This window comes from Chelonoidis abingdonii, chromosome 20, assembly GCF_003597395.2.
Source record: "Chelonoidis abingdonii isolate Lonesome George chromosome 20, CheloAbing_2.0, whole genome shotgun sequence".
Taxonomy (NCBI): Eukaryota; Metazoa; Chordata; order Testudines; family Testudinidae; genus Chelonoidis; species Chelonoidis abingdonii.
The window spans coordinates 2,097,256-2,119,820 of record NC_133788.1 but is presented as its reverse complement, the minus strand read 5'-3'; the positions used below and the strand labels follow the sequence as shown (position 1 = coordinate 2,119,820).

Genomic DNA, 22,565 nt, shown 5'->3' with positions numbered 1-22,565 from the left:
CTTATGCACATTTAAAATCTTTCCTTTACTCGTTAGTGTGTGCCTTATGGTTACCTTAATGCCTGCAGCCAATATGATGAACTATTTTCTTTCTTTTTTCCTTGCTGCTCTGTGCATCTGTATGATTTTGATTTTCCTGTTTGTTATGACCACTGTGCAGTTATTTACTGGGGGTAATGCCAGAAAGCGCAGTCACGTCTTAAAAAGCCAGTCTCCAAAGTTGGCACCATAATTACCCCACCCTACACCCTTAGGGGGATTCACACCAGGAGTGCAGCTGGTGTTGCTGCCTCCTGTCCTGCTTCAGGGTTTCCATCAGGCAAAGGCAGCTGTAAATTGCACTTGAGTTTCTTCCCTGCTCCCTGGGGTACACCCTGCCCTCAGCCAGCTCTACCCATTTGGTGGGCAGCACTGCCCCCCTCTTATGCCCCAGCTATGGAGAAACATTTATGGCCACTTTCCTCCACTGTTACCACTCCATGGTGGACTCCACCAGCCCTCTGCAAGGCCCCTCATCAAGCACTACAACAGCAGAAATCACCATGGGGAATCACAGAATCATAAAAAGGTAGGACTGGAAGGGACCTCAAGAGATCATCAAGTCCAGGCCCCTGCACTGTGGCAGGACCAAGTAAAGCTAGATTATTGCTGACAGGTGTTTGTCCAACTTGGCCTTAAAAACTTCCAGTGACAGGGATTCCACAACCTCCCTTGGAAGCCTGTTGCAGAGCTTAACTACCCTTACAGTTAGAACGTTTTTCCTATTATCAAACCTAAATCTCCCTTGCTGTAGATTAAGCCCATGATTTCTCATCCTATCTTCAGTACATATGGAGGATAATTGATCACTGTCCTCTTCAGAACAGCCCTTAATGTATTTGAGGACTGTTATCAGGTCCCCCTCTGTCTTCTTTTCTCAAGACTAACCAGGCCCAGTTGTTCTGGTCTGAACCTTTCCTCAGGTCAGGGTTTCTAAACCCTTTAACATTTGTGTTGCTCTGCTCTAGGCTCTTTCCAGTTTGTCCACATTTTTCCTAAAGTGTGGTGCCCAGATCGGGAGGCAGCATTCCAGCTGAGGCCATGGGCAGTGTGTGCAGCCCCTGGTCAGGGAGGCTAGTCCCTTTCCCTGCTCTTCCACCCGAGGCTATAAACCCCAGATCCTTTCTGCAGTACTATCACCTAATCAGTTATTCCCCTATTTGTCGCTGTGCATTTGATTTTTTCCTTCTTAAGTGTAGCACTTTGCACTTGTTTATTGAATTTGATCTTGTTGAAGTCAGACCAATTCTCCAGTTTCCCAAGGTCGCTTAGAACTCTTATCCTGTCCTCCAAAGTGCTAGCAACCCCTCCCAGTCTGGTGTCACTCTCCACTCCATTATCCAAGTCATTAATGAAAATATTACACAGTACCAGAGCCAGGGGACTGGCACCTACGGGACCCCACTAGATACACCCTCCCAGTTTCACAGCCAGCCATTGATAACTACCATTTGAATCTGGGCCACTGCTTTGTCTTAGTCCAGTGATAAGCTCTGCTTGGTAGAGGAGTTTTGCAATGTCGACATAAACATAAAATAAAAGCTAATGCTCCACTGAGGGAACAAGAGTATCCCTGGTTACCTGTCGCGCCCATTCAGCCTTCCCATTCAGTTGAGTGTTCTTCTGAGCCAGTCGTGCATTTTCACCCTGCACCACCTGCAGCTGGATTTCCTGTCCAGAGAGAATGAGCCTGTTACTACACCAAGGTTCTCTGATTAACTGCTTGCCCCAGGCAAGAGGGGACTAGGAGGCTGAGCTGCACCTGGCCGATTGCAGGTTATAGTTCTGTGCCTTGATGCCCACTGTTGCAGACCTAGGAGACGCAGCTCACATAATTGTGAGTGGCGATATGGGGAGACAAAGATTTTCCCCGGGCCGGGAGATCACCACAGAATTGTGAGTGGTCTCTATAGTAATGGAAGAACTTTATCAAATTTCATTCCCTCCCCCACACAAACACACATTGTGGTAGATGTCAAAAACTCCAGAGAAGGGAAACAGGCTGTTAGTGACCATCAAATATTTCCTGGACACCCACTCAGCACAAATCACCTCTGCAGAGAGACTTTCAATCCAATTCCTCTGCAGTCACCAAATACTCTAGGGTCAGCCAGTCCTATCATAATCTCTGGGGGGTCAGGTTCTGACACTCTTACGCAGGCTGAATGAACAGCATCGTATCCCACAAGCAGCCCTGCTGACTTCAGTGACATGGTATTACCCAACATGAGTCAGGGGACCAGAATCTGGTCCTAAATGTGTAAATCAATATGTGGGCAAGACACGATCAAATTAGACCCCATAAGGGTAACAGTGGCTCCTGCATCCCTGTTCCTAGAGGGCACTTTTCTTCACATTCCCAGAGATCACACCATTAGCAGTGCAATAGCCAAGGCTCTGCCGGGAGATGTGTAAGGGGGCAGTTGGCACCTTACTGAAATGTAGTGGCTTTTTGGTTGCCCCCTCGCAATCCCAAGAGAAAGGGGAAGGGCTGAAGAGGAATCAGGATCCTGGGATTGACAGGTCCCCAGGGCCAATGGGGAGAGGCCAACACTCCAAGTCAGCCAGATTGTCAGGGTGGGCAAGTCAATGATGGAGCCAAGAGCTCAGGGCCCATGCTCTGCATGAGCTGGGGCTGCCAGGGCAGAGTAAGGCAGAGCCGGGAGAGCGCAGCAGCCCAGAGCAGGGGGTTGATTTTACGTTTTCTTCTAGGCCATTGATAAAAATGTTAAACAGCACAGGACCACGAACCAATCCCTGCGGGACCGCATTAAAAACACACCCATTCAACGATGATTCCTCATGTACAATTACATGTTGAGACCGATCAGTTAACCAGCTTTTAATTCATTTAATGCGTGCCATGTTAATTTTATAGAGACAATGTGGGTGAAGGAATATCTTTTAATGGGCCAACTTCTGTTGGTGAGAGAGACAAGCTTTCGAGCTACACAGAGCCCTTCCACAGGTCTGGGAAAGGTCCCGCGAGTGTCACAACTAAATACAAGGTGGAGCAGATTGTTTAGCAAACCAGGACCCACCAACTCAAAGCAGCACCAGACCCTGCTAGAACAACAGATGCCGAAACCTGCAGACATATCTCCACTGCTACAATAATCAATATCCCCCACGACACACCTTCCATTCCATGGGTCCTACACACATCTATCACAATACAGGGTGTATTTCATCCAGTGCACTAAATGTCAACAACAACTCCTCTGTGGGTGAAACCCACAATCATTATGCTTTTGAATGAATTTATACAGAAAAATGATAAAAGAAAAAACACTCTGTCACCTGTGGGTGAACACTTCACAAAACCATCACTCTATATCTGATCTCCCAGTCCTCATCCTCAAAGGAAAAATGAACACCACCTTCAAAAGATCTTGGGAGCTTAAATTCATAAATTTACTAGACAATAAAAATCACAGACTCAATAAAGATACTGAATTTTATGGCATATTACAACAACCTATAACCCACTAACCCCCTGTTTTGTCCTACGACTGGAGAGATGTGAATGGGCCATTTCACCATGAATGGTCTCACAGAATAGGTGTTAACTACTTATGCTAAACAATCTGTTCCACCTTGCCTTTAGCTGCGATGCTCCAAGTACCCTCCCCAGACCTGAGTAAGAGCTCTGTGCAGCTCGAAAGCTTGTCGCTTTCACCAATAGAATCATAGAATCATAGAATCAAAAGGTTGGAAGGGACCTCATGAGGTCATCTAGTCCAACCCCCTGCTAAAGGCAGGACCATTTTCCCTAAATAATCCCAGCCAGGGTGTGTCTAGCCGGACTTTAAATAGCTCTAAAGATGGAGATTCTACCACCTCCTAGGAACCCATTCTAATACTTCACCACTCCCCTAGTCAGAAAGTTTTTTCTAATATCCAGCCTCGACTCCGCAACTGCAACTTCAAACCATTGCTCCTTGTTCTGTCCTCCGTCACCACTGAGAACAGCCTAGCTCCCTCCTCCTTGGAGCATCCCTTCAAGTAGTTGAAGGTTGCTATCAAATCCCCCTTAGTCTTCTCTTCTGCAGGCTAAATAAGCCCAGTTCCTTCAGTCTTCTTTCATAAGTCATGTGCTCCAGTCCTCTAATCATTTTGTTGCCCTCCGCTGGACTCTCTCCAATTGTTCCACGTCCTTTTTGTAGCGTGGCGCCCAAACTGGACACAATACTCCAGATGCGGCCTCACCAGTGCCGAATAGAGGGGAATAATCACATCCCTCGATCTGCTGGCAACACTCCTACTAATACAGCCAGTATGCTATAGCCTTTTGGCTACAAGAGCACACTGTAGGCTCATGTTCAACTTTCCATCTACCGTAACCCCAAGATCCTTTTCTTCAGCACTGCTACTTAGCCAAACAGTCCCCAGCCTGTAGCAGTGCATGGGGTTTTTCTGTCCTAAGTTCAGGACTTTGCACTTGTCCTTGTTGAACTTCATGAGGTTTCTTGGCTCACTTCTCCAATTTGTCTAAGTCCCCTGAATCCTATCCCTGCCCTCCAGCGTGTCCACCACTCCCCCAACTTGGTGTCATCTGCAAATTTACTTATGTGCAAGCTATCCCATCATCAAGATCATTAATGAAGACATTGAATAGAACGGGCCCGAAGACAGACCCCTGGGGCACACCACTTGTTACTGGTTGCCAACTAGAGAGTGTGCCATTGATACCTACCCGCTGAGCCCGTTGATTCAACCAGTTTTCTATCCACTGGTTGAAAACCAAAAAGTTGGTCCAATAAAAGATATTCCCTCACCCACCTTGTCTCTAATATCCTGCGACACACACGGCTACAACACTGCAAACAGCCTGTTAACTTTATATTTTTCTAACTTTTTTAATCAAAATGGTACGTGGTTCCAAGACAAATGCCTTACAGATGTCTACGGCCAGGTCTACACAACAGACCTATACTGGTATAACTACATCACTTACGGGTGTGAAAAAATCCATACCGCTGAGCAATGTAGTTATACTGACCTAACCCCCCCATGTAGACAGCGCTATGTCGGTGGGACATCAACATGACTACTGCTTCTCGCTGAGGTGGATTAATTACACCAATGTGAGAAGCTTTCCAGCGGCGTAGTAGCATCTTCACTAAAGCACTACAGAGGTGCAACTGTACCAGTGCAGCTGTGCCGCTGTAGTGCTGTACATGATGTTATGTACTTAGGGCTTGTCTTCAACATTTTTACCTTTATCAACCAAAATAGTAATCTCATCAAAAAAGATATCAAATGCATGTAATAAACACTTCAGTGCTAAAGATATTTCTGACCATAGAATCACATCATCTGCATATCGTACGACAGACACAGGGTGATTAATGATTTTAGAGGGAAAATACTGATCCTCTTTTAATGCTAAAACCACATCAAAAAAGATAAAAAGAAAAAGGGCTACTAGACACCCCTTTCTAACTGGGATGGAATCAGTTAGTCCCCCATCCAGGTTTATTCACTGTTTGTCTGTGAAGAGCTCTTAAAAGAAGAAGTAATTAAGAGTCTATTCCAGCAATCTCTAATTTGCCCCACTGATGGTCCCTAACAATCGATTCAAAGGCCGATTTTAGATCAACAAAAGCTCCCTACAATTTTCTCCCCTTAGGAGGCACATACTTGTAAATCAAATAAGAATGTGTTTGCTACTGTCAACAGGAAGGCCTTTCAATAGATTACTCCAAAACTAACAAATGTGTCTTTCATCAGAGACTGCGGTTGCATAAATGGAGGATCGATGGACAATATACTGAACAGGTTAGCTCTTTTCCCCTATGTGGGTATCTGGGTCTCACAAAATGGTTTGTGGCATACGAATATTCAGGTAACAAAAGAGAAGGCCTCAAATTTAATGCAAGTGGTGTTATATTTTACCGAGACTCATGGGGACAACTTAGTTGCACCAGCCTTTATCATAGAATCATAGAATATCAGAGTTGGAAAGGACCTCAGGAGGTCACCTACTCCAACCCCCTGCTCAAAGCAGGACCAATCCCCAGACAGATTTTTACCCCAGTTCCCTAAATGGTCCCCTCAAGGACTGAACTCAAAACCCTGGGGTTAGGAGGCCAATGCTCAAACTAGGTCATATTTTTAACCCATATGGCCTTCTTCCTTGACTCTGGCTTTTTAGGCTTCTCTTAAAGATCTTAAACAAGTCAAATCATCATTCAAATTCTTCTGATTACATTTTTCCTTCCAGCTGATTTTTAAGGCTGGAAGGGATCTTTAATATCTTCTAACCTGACCCACCGCATAACACAGGGGGAATTTCACCCAACTGTCCTTCAAGTGGAGGGAATTATTTTTCCCTACTACATACATTAATATTAATTTAATGCGGAAGAATCTACATATTTGGCCTACAATCAGCTGAAACACTACAAGAACTAATCTTTAGACTCTAAGGGTTGGAACCCAGAACTTGTGATTTTGTTGAAATGAGAGCTGGAAAAGAAATTACTTTGCCTAAACGAGGAAAAATTCCCATATAAGAATGCAGCAATCTTACCATTCATTTAACATCAAACTCACAGATGTAGAGAGAGAGAATGCTTACCAATTCTTTGCATCTTTTGTGCTTTTTCCTCACTTCATGTTCAAGGTTTTCACATTTTTTACGCTTTTTCCTGAGCTCAAATTCCTACACAAGAAAAACAAAGAAAGCCATGAAGAAACACTGGACCACACAGAGACCAGCATCCCAGATGTCTCATGGTGCATATGAAATTCAAAATAGCTTCCCCGATCTAACACCACACTAGCTTTTTCTCTTCCACATGAAAATCTGTGAAAATTATTTGAAAAAAGTTATTGACAGTTCTTAAGAAGACAACAAGAAATGCCCAAACAAAACTCAATAAGCCAACCAGCTATTTTTACGGGCCCCTTTCCTCCTCCCACCTTTTCAGTTCTGGACACAGCTCTCTTCCCACTTGCATCATGCTAATGACAAGCAGTACATGGCATGACATCCAGCACAAGTGGGGAACTTTGTACGCTGTTGTGCAAAACACAGAGCTACAGGCTAGCATTATGCAGAAGGGTCAGCCTGAGCTGCAAAGAATGTGTTAACTCAGCTTTTTGTTTTATTTCTTAGGTAACCAACTTATCTGTACGCTTATTACTTATAATCACCTAAAATCTCTCTTTCTGTAGCTAATAAATCTCTTTTGCATTTTACCTAACAGTGCGTTTTGGCTGAAGTGCTTGGGAAATCTGCTCAGGGTGCAAGGGCTGGTGCACGTCCACTTTCCTTTGTAGAAGTGGCAGACTGGGTAATAAACTTACACTCTGGATGTCTGTGTAAGTGAAGTACCTGCCAGAGGTTTGTAGTTTGTCACAGCATCACAGAGTGAGAAGGAGCCCAGACTGGTGGGACAGAGGGTTCAGCGGTACCCCAGTTCCAGACTGCATCCCGGGAAACCTGTCACACCTTGACTACCTGTTTTGCAGCTGGTTCTTGGCACAGGCCAGTTCCCCACACCTCCCTCTGAGACCAGCAAGCACCTGGGAGACTTTATCCCAAATCCCACATATGAAATCAGAGATGTAAAAACTGAAACAGTTGTAGCATTTCATCCCAAGAAAGCCTGACTTTCACTCTGAGGGAGAAAGGCCCATAGATGGAGTCCCCTTCTGAGCCTGTGAAAAAGGACGGCAACTCACCAATTGCTGTGTTTGCTGACTGCTCTCTGGGTCTGCTACCACACTTTTTGGAGGAAAGTTTTCATACTCCTCTGAGGCATGTCCCAAAGGTAGCACTTCTGGCCCCACCTGGAAGGGAAGAAAGTGATCCCAGAGGGATATGAGAGAGAATCAGGGTAACAGCACAACTTGCTTGTCAAGGGAAGGGCAGCTTTGCTTCCAGCAGTCTAACCTACAGCCCAGAAGAATATTTTCTTTCTCTCTGAAATCAGCCAGCAGAGTGAGTCATGCTAGAGATGTCAATAAGGGAAAATAAGTGTTTCAATTATATCACATTGCACACCTCTCTGGAGCTTAGTGAGATTTCTCATGGATGAGAGAGTTCCTAGGTGTTACAGGCAGTGGTGCTGGTCATTCACTAGAAGAAGCTCTTCCTTCTGAATCAGCTGACCCCAATGCCCCAGTAAGGTGTTAGTGGATGCTGTGACGGCTGAGGAAGCCTTTCTAGTGACAGCTATGGGTCTTGGCATTTCTCACCAGAAGATAAGTATGTCCTCAGCAGATTCCAATGTGGGACAGGAAAGGTGTCTGGTATTTTGCTGTCTTTAGCAAAGTTCAATATACATATTCTCCTTCCATTCATCCATTCTGTCCCAGCCAAGGTTTGACCTTTTTTCACTAAGTTACCATCCTGGAAAAATCCAATATAATTTAATATGGACAAAACTAATACAGTGCTACGGAAATTAACTCTAAATAGCTACAGAATTTAATACAGAATGTGATCTCTTTTCCACTTCATTTTTAAGCCTCCTGTCACATAGTTGCATCTAAGGGGTAAGCTGTGCTTTCTCCCCTCTTGACTAGCTAAAGCGCAGGAGGCCTTGGGAAATGATTCCCCATGTTTCAGATGATTTGCTTTTTGTGTCAGTTTGGTGACTAATAAACAAGACCTGAGGAAGGGGCCTTAAAAAAGTCAGGCTAGGAGCTCTATGTCTATTCCCTTGATGGTGGAACCACCACCAGCTCATACCGCACTGCCAAGTTTAATAGATAATTATGGAAACACCACAGAGCCACTGCATAGTTAGGGCTACATTTTAAAATGGGGCATTATGATCAGCTCTTAGCAGACATCCTGCGTAACCCAGGGAAGAGACCTTGTGATTCCTGCATCAAGCCTATAATTTCTATCTGAGCTACACCATATCCTTTAGAACAGTGGTCACCAACCAGTCGATCACAATCGACTGCTCGATCCTGGAGACTCTCCCAGTCGATCGCAATTTCTGGCCGCTAAAAGTCCAGTGGTGCAGCAGGGCAGCGGGAAACGGGGAACTGTGGCCAATGGGAGGTGCAGGGGCGGTGCTCGAAGGCAGGAGCAGCACACGCAGACCCCTGCCCGCTGCCCGCCCCCATGGGCTGCGGGGGCATGCTAGCCATTTCCGGGAGTGGCGTGGGGCTGGGGCAGGCAGAGAGCCTCCCTTAGCCCCACTGCACTGCCAACGGGGAGCCGCCCCAGGGAACTGCTGCCCTGCAGGAGCCCGCACCCCAACCCCAGCCCTGAGCTCCCTCCAGGAACCAGCACCCCATTTACCCTCTATACCCCGTACCCACATCTGCCCCAGCCTGGAGCCCCCCCCCCGAACTCCCTCCCAGAGCTTGCACCCCTCAGCCCCTCCTGCACCCCAATCCCTGCCCCAGGCTCAACCTGAAGCCCCCTCTCACACTCCAAAGCCCTCAGTCCCAGCCCAGAGTCTGCACCCCCTCCCAAACCCCCAACCCAGTGAAAGTGAGTGAGGGTGGGGGAGAGCGAGCAACAGAGGAAAGGGGGGATGGAGTGAGTGAGTCGGGGCTTCAGGGAAGGGGCAGGGCAGATCCTGGATTGCACTTAAATTCAAAGAGTGATCATGTGCGTAAAAAAGTTGGAGACCACTGCTTTACAAAGACATCCAATTTTGATTTAAAGGCTCTAAAACACAGTGACTCCACCACATTCCTTGGTAATCTGTTCCAATGGTTAATTCTCCTCACTGTTGAAAATGTGCCCCTCAGTTCTAGTCTGAATTTGTCCACTTCAACTTCCAAGCACTGGATCTTATTCTGCCTTTGTCTTCCAGACTAAAGAGCCATCTCTTATCAGAAATCTTCTCCCCATGTAGGTACTTATACACTGTTATCCAGTCCCATCTTAACGTTCCCAAGGAAACACTAAATGCATTGAATTTCTTTATTGTGCGACAGGTTTTCTAAACATTGAATCAATCTTGTATGTAAGAACACAAGAACGTCCACGCTGGGTCAGACCAATGCAACAGCTAGCCCAGTGCACTGACGCTGACAAGGGGCCAGTACAAGATGCTTCAGATGGAATGAACAGAATGGGGCAATTTTGAGTGATTTATGCCCTGCCATCTAGCCCCAGCTTCTGGCAGATGGGAGATTTAGGGACGCTTGGAGCATGAGGTTGCATCTCTGACCATTCTGGCTAAAAGCCATTGATGGACCCATCTACCATTAACTTACCTATTTCTTTTTTTAATCCAGTTATACTTTCGGCCTTCACAACATCCCATTCAGAGTCATGTAACACTTACTAATATTTCTGACTCCAAGCAGTAGCTGGGGGAGAGTTTGGCACACAGATTCTGCACCCTCCCTCAGCTACTGCTTGGAGTCTCCAGCTTACACTATCGCCTTACAGTTTGTTAATTTTCAGGTAGCTGTCTACAGCTCAACTCTGGTTTGTGTCTGGCTGGATTTCTTAAGCAACTTAGCTGAATTTCTGCTGGACACTGTTTGCTGTCTGATGCAATGGAAGGAAACCCCAAAATAAATTAAAGTCACTAAACAAATGGAACTGTGGTATCATTTAAGGGAGAAATTGGAGCTGATGTAACATTTACTCAGACAAAACAGCTTCTAAGGAAGTTACACGACCCTCTTTCCCGGCTAGTTTCACACGGACTATACCTGCCTACCCCCCGCACCACCCAAGAGCACATTAGCTGAATGGCCACTAATGGTAATGGCATTCACCAATGGCTGAAATAGGGCTGAACATTTGCAGCAAGAACATCTGCTTCAGTGCAGGTCGCAACCTGTTCCCAGGAGAATGTTGACAAACTGAAGAGGGTTCAGATAAGAGCCACCAGAATGATTAAAGGATTAGAAAGCCTGCTTTATATTGATAGGCTAAAGGAGCTCAATTGATTTAGCTTAACAAACAGAATGCTAAGGGGCAACTTAATCACAGTCTATAAATACCTACATGGGGAACAAATATTCGATACTGGGCTCTCCAGTCTAGTAGAGACAGGTAGAACATAGAATCAGGGAAGATGAGGGATGAAAGAGACCTCAGGAGCTCATCTAGTCCAACCTCCTGCTCAAAGCAAGACCAACCCAACTAAATCATCCCAGCCAGGGCTTTGTCAAGCCAGGCCTTAAAAACCTCTAAGGAAGGAGATTCCACCACCTCCACAGGTAACCCATTTCAGTGCTTCACCACCCTCCTTGTGAAATAGTTTTTCCTCATATCCAACCTAGACCTCTCCCACTGCAACTTGAGACCACTGCTCCTTGTTCTGTCATCTGCTACCACGGAGAACAGTCGAGCTCCATCCTCTTTGGAACCCACCTTCAGGAGCTGAAGGTTGCTATCAAATCCCCCCTCACTTTTCTTTTCTGCAGACTAAAGAAGCCCAGTTCCCTCAGTCTCTCCTCAAAAGTCATGTGCCTCAGACCCCTAATCATTTTTATTACCCTCCACTGGACTCTCTCCAATTTGTCCACATCCTTTTTCTGTAGTGGGAGGCGCCCAAAAATGGTCGCAATACCCCAGATGTGGCCTCACCAGTGCCAAATAAAGGGGAATAATCACTTTCCTTGATCTGCTGGCAATGCTTCTACTAATGCAGCCCAATATGCGGTTAGCATTCTTGGCAATAAGGTCACACTGCTGACTCATATCCAACTTCTCATCCACTGTAATCCTAAGGTCCTTTTCTGCAGAACCATCGCTTAGCCAGTTGCTCCCTAGTCTGTAACAATGCATGGGATTCTTCCGTCCTAAGTGCAGTACTCTGCACTTGTCCTTGTTGAACCTCATCAGATTTCTTTTGGCCCAATTCTCTAATTTGTCTAGGCCACTTTGGGTCCTATCCCTACTCTCCAGCATATCTACCTCTCCCCCCAGTTTAGTGTCATCTGCAAACTTGCTGAGGGAGCAGTCCAAACCATCCTCCAGCTCATTAATGAAGATATTGAACAAAACCGGCTGCAGGACCGACCCCCGGGACACTCTGCTTGATACCAGCTGCCAACTAGACAGGGAGCCATTGATCACTATCCGTTGAGCCCGACGATCTAGCCAGCTTTCTATCCACCTTATAGTCCATTCATCCAGCCCATACTTCTTTAACTTACCGGCAAGAACACTGTGGGAGACTGTATCAAAAGCTTTGCTAAAGTCAAGGAATAACACATCCACTGCTTTCTCCTCATCCACAGACCCAGTTATCTCATCATAGAAGGCAATCAGGTTGCTCAGGTATGACTTGCCCTTGGTGAAACCATGTTGACTGTTCATGATCACCTTCCTCTCCTCCAAGTGCTTCAAAATGGATTCCTTGAGGACCTGCTCCATGATTTTTCTGGGGACTGAGGTGAGGCTGACCTGTCTATAGTTCCCTGGATTCTCCTTCGTTCCTTTTTAAAAGATGGGCACTATAGTAGCCTTATTCCAGTCATCTGGGACCAACCCTGATCATCACAAGTTTTCAAAGATAATGGTAAATGCTTCTGCAATCATATCAGCCAGTGACCTCAGCACCCTCAGAAGCATTGCATCTAGACTGATGGACTTGTGCATGTCCAGCTTTTCTAAATAGCCCTTAACCTGTTCTTTCATCGCTGAGTGCTGCTCACTTTCTCTCCAAACTTAGGCTGACCAGATGTCCTGATTTTATATATAGTCCCGATATTTGTCTTATATAGGTGCCTATTACCCCCCACACCATATCTTGATTTTTACACTTGCTGTCTGGTCACTCTCCCCGTGCAGCAGTCTAGGAGCTGACCTTGCTTGTGAAGATCAAGGCAAAAAAAGCACTGAATACATCCGCTTTTTCCACATCATCTACATGGTCCAATGGCGGGAAGTTAGGCAAATTCAGACTGGAAATCTGGCATAAATGTTTAACAGTGAGAGGAATCAATCGTTGGAACAACTTAACAAGGGTCAATTTTTAAATCAAGATGGGATTTCAACAGCTTCCACCCCATCATCAACCTCAGCCTGGACCAATCTACACGGGAGGTCCACTTCCTAGACACCACGGTGCAAATAAGTGATGGTCACATTAACACCACCCTATACCGAAAACCTACCTCCATTGATCCTCTTTGCTTGAGTGGGTTTCGTCGGTACCTTATGCCTCCAGTCGTTGGCTCCGAGGCGCGGGGCACAATCATCACGATCCTCATTGTCTACAGGCCAAGGACTGAGGTTACACTACTGAATCTTTGTCTCTATACTCCCTCATCAGATGACAAGCAGCCTACATTAAATCTTCCACATGCTATTCTCAAAACTTACAATTACCAACGTAGAAATAATGAGTAAACAGAATGCAACAGAGCAACTGGGATGTTCGGATAATCAATAGATATCGAATGTCCTTTTATCTCGGTGGCGTATGACACATAGTCAAGCACTAGACTATAATATGGCGCCAACAAGAAAGAAAGAACGTCATCCGGTATTATTATTCCTATAACCTGATCCTACTTTCCACTACTATTCAGCAACTTCTTGTCTCTAATGCTAAACTAGAGCTTACCCAGTCCTAATAGAATCAGAGATGCAAAATCTGGGGTATAATTGAATAATGTAATTATTTTTAAGGTGTCGCAGGTATGCATTTGATTTTATAATCGTCATGGATGCTTCCGTATTACAAGACCTTCAGGTGGCCATTCATCAATTATTTTGCTAAAATTACATGTTTGGGCTGAAATTATTCCATGCTTTCTGAGGCTTATACGATATTGATTAGGATTGATGTATCGGAACTGATGAGTTCCTTGTTGGAAAATGTAGCAAAATCGGCTAGTTCCTGTTGTTTCAGAAGTATATAGGAAATACTGTTTTGTGGATGTCCATCGTTATAAATTTAACAAAAAATAAATTAATATATATATCTGTAACTGTCTCCTTTATGAGATCTAATGTTACTTTCTGTTTTGAGCCAGAAACTTCGAATTTGGGCATAGGTGGAGCAATTGTCCTTTGCATGAACCTCGTGAAACAAAACATCCCCACCAAACATGTTGGCCAAGTTACCAAGCCTTTGAACACATCCCCAAACCCCCCAAACCCCCTTCCAACTAACCAACGCACTCCACATCAGTATCCTACCACAACCCTCCTGGAAACAAGATCCCCAAATCCCCGATTTGGGCCCAGTTCAAGCTTTTGAAAATTCAGTTCACGCATATTCAGTACGAGACTCGGTTAGTTTACTCGAACGTCTAAACTTTACTTGAAAGAACCAATGCATGCAGCTGGGCTATTTGCTGACCAGACTTCATTTGTGACATTCCAAAGAATGTTGATCTATGCCAGGCTCAGTGTGTAATGTCATCAAGCACTATGGTTATGCTTTCCCCAATAATTGTTTCCTCTTTTCACAAGGCCTACACAGCTTGCAGATTACAGCTGGGGGGGCACAAGACGAGGAACTTGGCGAGAGCAAGGAACTTCCTTTCTAGGCAAGGTATTCTCAAAGTGGTCCATCTGTCCGTTCTAGAAGACCATAGAGGAAAAGCGGGGTGAAGGAGGTACCTGAACTAGGTAGAAATAAAAATAGAAAATTTAACGGGAGGAAGACAAAATCAATACGCATTCCCTTCTTATTCCCCCCCCCCCCCCCCCCCCTTCCCCCCCTCTCCCTCTCTTTTCTTCTTCTTCTAGTACCTGTTTTAGTAGCCTACAGGATCCACGCCCAACACTCACCTCTAACCAACAGATAGTTCTAGCACGCATGCCCCTATGTACAACACTGTGGCAATACACCTTAAACCAAACTTTTCACTAGTAACTAAAAGAGTCATATTAATATTTGTGTGTGGGTTCTCATTTCTGGGGTATGTCCTCCTTGGTGTGAGAGGTCTTCGGTGATCGCCTCTTGAAAGATTAGCTACTCATGCGTTATGAGGCAATACCACTCATGCGATCAAGTCTGTATTCTTTGGCGTATGCTGTTACTCATGCAGTGTTTCTCAATGAAAGCCTCCCTGGTCCCTGAAGACAAAGAGGTGTTTACAGTTTCTCCTGCAACTTCACGCCAAGGCCATAGGCCAGATAGAATACAGGCTGCAGCATTCAAAGAATAGATAAGCCAGGGGTTCTGTGCCATTATCCAGTACAGACATTTAGATAGACTTCTCATATACTGACATCAGTCTTAGGGGTTGTTACAGGAGTGGATGGATGAGTTTCTGTGGACACTGCATTGGAGCATGGTTTCAACTAGATGACTTATTATCTGGTTTCTGACCTCTTAAGTCTATGAAATCTATGAATTTAATCCTCTACCACATGACTAAGGGCAGCATTTATGCCAAATACTATACTTCATTACGCACCTTTTCTCCCAATCTAGGTGCAAATGTGTATAGGACAGCAAAAAGGCCTAGGAACCGCTTATGGTTTTACACAATAGCTTAAAGTGGACTTATATGTATAGGAACACTTATACTGTAGCCCTTACTGTAAAGAGGGGTTATTTGCGAGCGCACGGACCATAGAGATTACATGCACGACTTATCCGACAGAGCGGATTTAGAGCTAATTTCCTGGCAGCGCGTTGTTTGTCAACTAGTATATATAACACAATATATGTAAGTCAGTGGAGGGGCCGAGTACCAGAGTGCGTGACGGAGAGACTTGCTAATATACAGGATGACTGAATGAATCACGACTGTAATAAGATTGCTGAGATGCTTAAGAGCATTGCCGATACTTTGAATACGGGAGCTGCCACTGATTTTGATAACAGAAGAACCGGGTATCAATCCTGGTTGGATAAAAACCAACAGACAACTTCCGTAGGGGCCTTGGGAAGACTGCTTTCACCACCATGCTACTCAAATATAATGACCGGAAACTAGGAGAGCAGATATGTGCCGGCTCGGACGTACGCCTGGATTAACAGGTTGGCCAGATGTTGAAGCGAACCAGGACATCTGACGATAAGTGGCTATGGGAAAACATTTATGGACAAAACAGAGAACTCGGAATTGAGTGAGATGCTCTACAACATGACTAATAGGGGATATATTAACGATCGTTTACTTCATTGCTTATGAGGGACTATCGGATGTACAAAAGACCTTACATCTCCACCTATACTGAGAAACAGTCTAGTATACCCACAAGCTTCAAAACCTAGTAAAGTAAGAGAAGCTGCTTCTCATTAGCTATGACGATGATACACACTCACATTACATCCCAGACCTCAAGAAGGACGGAGAACCAAGGAGTAGTGCACCCAACATACCTGAAGCTGCAAACTTCACTGGCCACCCCTTCATTGCAGAGCACAGCAGGCTGATGATGAGGAGAGCATTAAGTCATGGAGAAACTAGCTACAGTCATCCTAGCTAGACCTCTCGATTACCGAAAAGAATGTAGTGCTGCAGTGAGAATCACCATCAGATACGTATGTTTGAGTCCAATAGAGCCCTATCACATCCCCAATACGTACCGACATAATCAAAACCAATACATTACCAAAAGAGAGAGATCGTGAAGACCTCTTAAAAGAAGAAGTAATAAGAGTCGATTCCAGAAATTCTAGGCTCTATTTGCCGATGGTCTAAACACTCGATTCAAAGCCGATTTAGAAACATAAAGCTCCCTACAATGTCTCCCTTAGGGAAGGCACATACTTGTAAATCAAATAAAGAATGTGTTTGCACTTCAACAGGAAGGCCTTTCAATAGATACTCCAAACAAAAATGTGTCTTATAAGAGACTGCGGTGCATTAATGGAGGATGATGGACAAATAACTGAACAGGTAGCTCTTTTCCACTTGTGGGTATCGGGTCACACAAAGGTTTGTGGCATACGAATATTCAGGTAAAAGAGAACGCCTCACATAATGCAAGGTGTATACTATACCGAACTCATGGGGGACAACTTAAGTTGCATTCCACCTTATCAGAGAATCATAGATTCAGAGTTGGATAAGGACCTCAGGAGGTCACTACTCCAACCCCCGCTCAAAGCAGGACCAATCCCCAGACAGATTTTTACGCCCAGTTCCTAAATGGTCCCTAAGGACGAACTCAAAACCCTGGGGCTTAGGAGGGCCAATGCTGCAACACTAGTCTATTTTTAACCCATATGGCTTTCTTCCTTGACTCTGGCCTTTTTAGGCTTTCTAAAATCTTAACCAATCAATCATCATCAAATCTTCGGATACATTTTTCCTTCCAGCTGATTTTAAGCTGGAAGGATCTTTAATATCTTCTAACTGACCCCACCGCATAACAAGGGGTATTTCACGCACTGTCCTCAAGTGGAGGGAACTATTTTTCCGCTACTTACATACATTAATATTAATTTAATCGGAAGAACTACATATTTGGCCTATCAATGCAGCTGAAACACTACAGACAATCTTTAGACTCTAAGGGTTGGAACCCAGAACTGTATTTTGTTGAGATGAGAGCGAAAAGATTGACGTTGCCTAAACGGAGGAAAAATTCGCCGATATAAGAATGCAGCATCTCATTCATTAACATCAAAACTCATCACAAGTAGAGAGGGAATGTTACAATCTTTGCATCTTTGTGCTTTTTCTCACTCATGTTCAAGGTTTTTCAATTTTTTACGCTTTTCCCTGAGCTAAATCTAAACAGAAACACAAAGAAAGCCAATAAAAACATGACCACACAGAGACTCAGCATCCCAGATGTCTATGGTGATTGAAATTCAAAATAGCTTCCCACGATCTAAACCGACACTAGCTTTTTCTCTCCACATGAAAGCTGTGAAAATTATTTGAAAAAAGTTATGATCAGTTCTTAAGAAGACAACAAGAATGCCAAACAAACTCAAATAAGCCAACCAGCTATTTTACGGGCTTTCTCTCCACCTTTTCAGTTCTGGACACAGCTCTCTCCCACTTGCATTCATGCTAATGAAACGTAACATCGGCATGACATTCCCAGCACAAGTGGGGAACTTGTACGCCTGTGTGCAAAACACAGCGCTACAGGCTAGCATATGCAGACAGGGTCAGCTGAGCTGCAAAGAATGTGTTAACTCAGCTTTTTGTTTTTTTCTTAGGTAACCAACTATCTGTACGCTTATTTACTTTATAATCCAAAGGCTAAAATTCTCTTCTGTGCTAATAAATCTCTTTTCAATTTACCTACACATGCGGTTTGGCTGAAGTGCTTTGGGAAATGCTGCTCAGTGTAGGGTGCAAGGGCTGGTGCAAGCCGTCCACATTTCACTTGTAGAAGTGGCAGACTGGGTAATTAAACTTACACTCTGGATGTCTGTGTAAGTGAAGTACCTGCGGTGTAGTTTGTCACAGCATACAGAGTGAGAAGAGCCAGAGACGGTGGGCAGAGGGTTCAGCGGTACCCCAGTTCCAACTGCATCCCGGGAAACCTTCAACCTTGACTACTGTTTTGGCAGTGGTTCTCTGGACAGCGCAGTTCATCCCACACCTCCCTCTGAGACCAGCAACACCTGGGAGACTTATCCCAAATCCCACAGTATCGAATCAGAGATGTAAAAACTGAAACAGGTTGTAGCATTTCATCCCAATGAAAGCCTGACTTTCACATCTGAGGCAGAGAAAAAGGCCCATAGGATGGAGTCCCTGCTGAGCCTGGCGACAAAAGCGACGGCAACATCACCAATTGCTGTGTTGCCTGACTGCTCCTCTGGTCTCTACCAAACACTTTTTGGAAAGGAAAAGTTTCAAAATACTCCCTGAGGCATGTCCAAAGGTAGCACTTCTGGCCCTCACTGGAAGGGAAAAAGTGATCCCCAGAGGGATATGAGAGAGAATCAGGTAACAGCACAACTGCTGTCAAGGGAAGGGCAGCTTGCTTCCAGCAGTCTAACCTAGAATACAGCCCTATTATAGTATAAATCTTCTTCTCTCTGAAATCACAGCAGCAGTGAGTCATGCTAGAGATGTCAATAGGGAAATAAGTGTTTCAATTATATTCACATTGCACATCTCTCTTCTGTGTATATTGAGTATTCTCGATGGACTGAAGAGTTCCGAGGTGTTACAGGCAGTGGGGCGGTCATTCACTAAGACAGAAGCTCTTTCCTCTGAATCAGCTGACCGCCACATGCCCCAGTAAAGGTGTTAGTGGTGCTGGTGACTGCTGAGGAAGCCTTTCTAGTGACAGCTATGGGTCTTGGCAGTTCTTCACCAGAAGATAAGTTGTCCTCAGCAGATTCCAACATGTGAGACAGGAAAGGTGTCTGGTATTTTTGCTGTTTCTTTCGTCTTTAGCAGTTCAATATACATATTCTTCCTGCATTCATAACCATTCTGTCACCAGCCAAGGTTTGATTTTTTCAGACTAAGTTACCATCCGGGAAAAATCCAATATTAATAAAAAACTAATACATGCTAAGGAAAATTAACTCTAAATAGCTACAGGAATTTAATACAGAATGTGATCTCTTAATCCATATCATCTTTTAACCTCCTGTCACATGTAGTTGCATCTAGGGTAAAAAGCTTGTGCTTTCCCCTCGTTGACTAGCTAAAGCGCAGGAAGGCTTGGGAAATGATTCCCCATGTTTCACGATGATTTGCCTTTTTGTGTCAGTTTGGTGACTAATAAACAAGACCTGAGGAAGGGGCCTTACAAAAAGTCAGGCTGAGCTCTATGTTATTCCTTGATGGTGGACACACCCCAGCTCATACCACTGCCAAAGTTTAATAGGATAATTTATGGAAACAACCAACAGAGCCAACTGCAAGTTAGGGGCTACATTTTAAAGATGGGGATTATGATCAGCTTTAGCAGACATCCTGCGTAACCCAGGGAAGAGACCTTGTGATTCCTGGCATCAAGACTATAATTTCTATCGAGCTAACAACACCAAAAATCCTTTAGAACAGTGGTCCCAACGTCGACTCACAATCGACTGAATCGATCCTGGAGACTCTCCCACGTCGATCGGGCATTTCTGGCGCTAAAGTCCAGGGTGCAGCGGGCAGGGGAAAAACGGGGAATGTGGCCAATGGGAAGGTGCAGGGCGGTGCTGCGAAAAGGCAGAGCAGCACCGCAAACCCCTGCCCGCATGCTGCCCGCCCCCATGGGCTGCGGGGGCATCTAGCGCATTTCCGGACGTGGCGTGGGGCTGGGCAGCAAGAGCCTCCCTTAGCCCCACGGCACTGCCAAACGGGGAGCCGCCCCGGAATGCTGCCCTGAGGAGCCCCGCACCCCAACCCCAGCCTGAGCTCCCTCCAGGAACCAGCAATCCCCATTACCCTCTAATACCCCGACCCACACTGCCCCAGCCTGGAGCCCCCCCCCGAACTCCTCTTCGCAGAGCTTGCACCCCTCAGCCCCTCTCCTGCACACAAATCCCTGCCCAGGCTCACCTGAACCCCTCCTCACACTCCAAAGCCTCAGTCCCCAGCCCAGAGTCTGCACCCTCCAAACCCAACCCAGTGAAAGTGATGAGGGTGGGGGAGGAGCGACCAACAGAGGAAAGGGGGGATGGAGTGAGTGAGTCGGGCTTCAGGGAAGGGGCAGGCAGATCCTGGATTGCACTGAAATGTCATAGAGTGATCAATGTGCGTAACAAAAGTTGGAGACCACTGCTTTACAAAGACATCCAAATTTTGGGATTTAAAAAAAAAAGGCTCTAAACACAGTGACTTGCCCACCACACCACGCACATTCCTTGGTAATCTGTTCCAACCTGGGTAATGTCTCCTCATGTTGAAAATGTGCCCTCATGTTCCTAGTCTGAATTTGTCCACTTCAACTTCCAATGCACTGGATCTTTATTCGCTTATGTCTGCCAGACTAAAGAGCTCTCTTATCAGAAATCTTCTCCCAATCGCAAAGTAGGTACTTTCTTACACTGTTATCCATCCCACTAACGGTCCGAGAGGGAAACACTAATCATTGAATTTTCTTGATTGTGCGGGCAGTTTTCTACAAATTGAATCATCTTGTATTAAGAACACAAGAAGTCCACGTGAGTTCAGAAAGATCAATCACACAGCTAGCCCAGTGCACTGACGCTGACAAGGGGCCAGTTACAGAGATCTTCAGCATGGAATAACAAGAAGGGGCAATTTGAGTGATAGCCCTGCCAATCTAGCCGCCAGCTTCTGGCAGATGGGAGATTTAGGGACGCTTGGAGCATGAGGTTGCCAATTCTCTGACCAGTCTGGCTAAAAGCCATTGAGGGAGCCTCCCATTAACCATAACGTACCGTATTTCTTTTTTAATCCAGTTATACTTTTCTGGCCTTCGCACAAACGTATCACCATTTCAAGAGTCATGTAACACTTCTATACTATCTCTGACTCCAAGCAGTAGCTGGGGGAAGAGTTTGGCACACCAGATTCTGCACCCATCGCCTCAGCTACTGTTGGAGTCTCCCACTACACTATGCGCCTTACAGTTTGTTAAATTTTCCAGTGTAGCTGTCTACAGCTCAATCTGAGTTTGTGTGGCTGGAATTTTCTTAGGCAACTTAAGCTGATTTTTTCTGCGTGGACACTGTTTGCTGTCGATGCAAGGGGAACCCAAAATAAATTAAGTACCCGTAAACAAATGGAAACTGGTGGTATCATTAAAGGGAGAATTGGAGCTGAGTAACATTTACTCACTCAGACAAACACTTCTAGGAAGTTACACGACCCTCCTTTCCCGGCTATTTCAACACGAACTATAAAAACCTGCCTACCCCCACCAGGCCAAGAGCACATTAGCTGAATGGACACTAATGGTAATGGATCACACAATGGCTGAATAGGGCTGAACATTTGCACAACAGAACATCTGCTTCAAGTGCACGGTCGCAACCTGTTCCCAGGAGAATGTTGAACAAATGAAGAGGGTTCAGATAGAGCCTAAGCCACCAGAATGATTAAAGATTAGAAGCCTGCTTTATATTGATCAGGCTAAAGGAGCTCAATGATTTAGCTTAACATACAGAATGCTAAGGTGCAACTTAATCACAGTCTATAAATACCTACTGGGGAACAAATATTCGAATACTGGGCTCTCCAGTCTAGTAGACGACAGGTAAACATAGAATCAGGGAAGATGAGGATGAAAGAGACCTCTGAGGAGCTGCATCTAGTCCAACCTCTGCTAAAAGCAAGACCAACGCAACTAATGGGTCAGACCAGGACTTTGTCAGGGAGCCAGGCCTTAAAACTCCTAAAGGAAGGAGAATCCAACCCACCTCCACAGGTAACCCATTTCAGTGCTTCACCACCCTCCTTGTGAATAGTTTTTTCCTCATCCACCTAGCCTCTCCCACTGCAACTGAGACCACTGCTTCCGTTGTTCTGTCTCTGCTACCCTGACGGAGAACAGTCGCCAGCGCCATCCTCCTTTGGAACCCAACCTTTTTCAGGAGCTGAAGGTTGCTATCAAATCCCCCATTGCGGGTACTTTTCTTTTCTGGCGGGACTAAGAACCAGTTCCCGTCATCTCTCCTCAAAAGTCATGTGCTCAGACACCCTAACATTTTTATTACCGCATTGTTCACTGAGATCACTCTGCTTTCTCACATTTGTCCACATCCTTCTTTCTGTAGTGGGAGGCACAC

General features: G+C 45.3%; 1 protein-coding gene across 1 annotated transcript in view; it reads right to left on the bottom strand.

Moving 5' to 3' along the window:
* Positions 1 to 22,565, bottom strand: part of TSPOAP1 (TSPO associated protein 1) — a 181,227-nt gene that overhangs the window by 90,835 nt on the left and 67,827 nt on the right. Inside the window, exons 6-8 of the mRNA XM_075059526.1 lie at positions 7,732 to 7,839; positions 6,623 to 6,706; positions 1,621 to 1,710 (exon numbers count right to left, since the gene is read on the bottom strand). Of these exons, the coding sequence (XP_074915627.1) occupies positions 1,621 to 1,710; positions 6,623 to 6,706; positions 7,732 to 7,839 (282 nt within the window). The remainder of the gene's footprint in view (positions 1 to 1,620; positions 1,711 to 6,622; positions 6,707 to 7,731; positions 7,840 to 22,565) is intronic.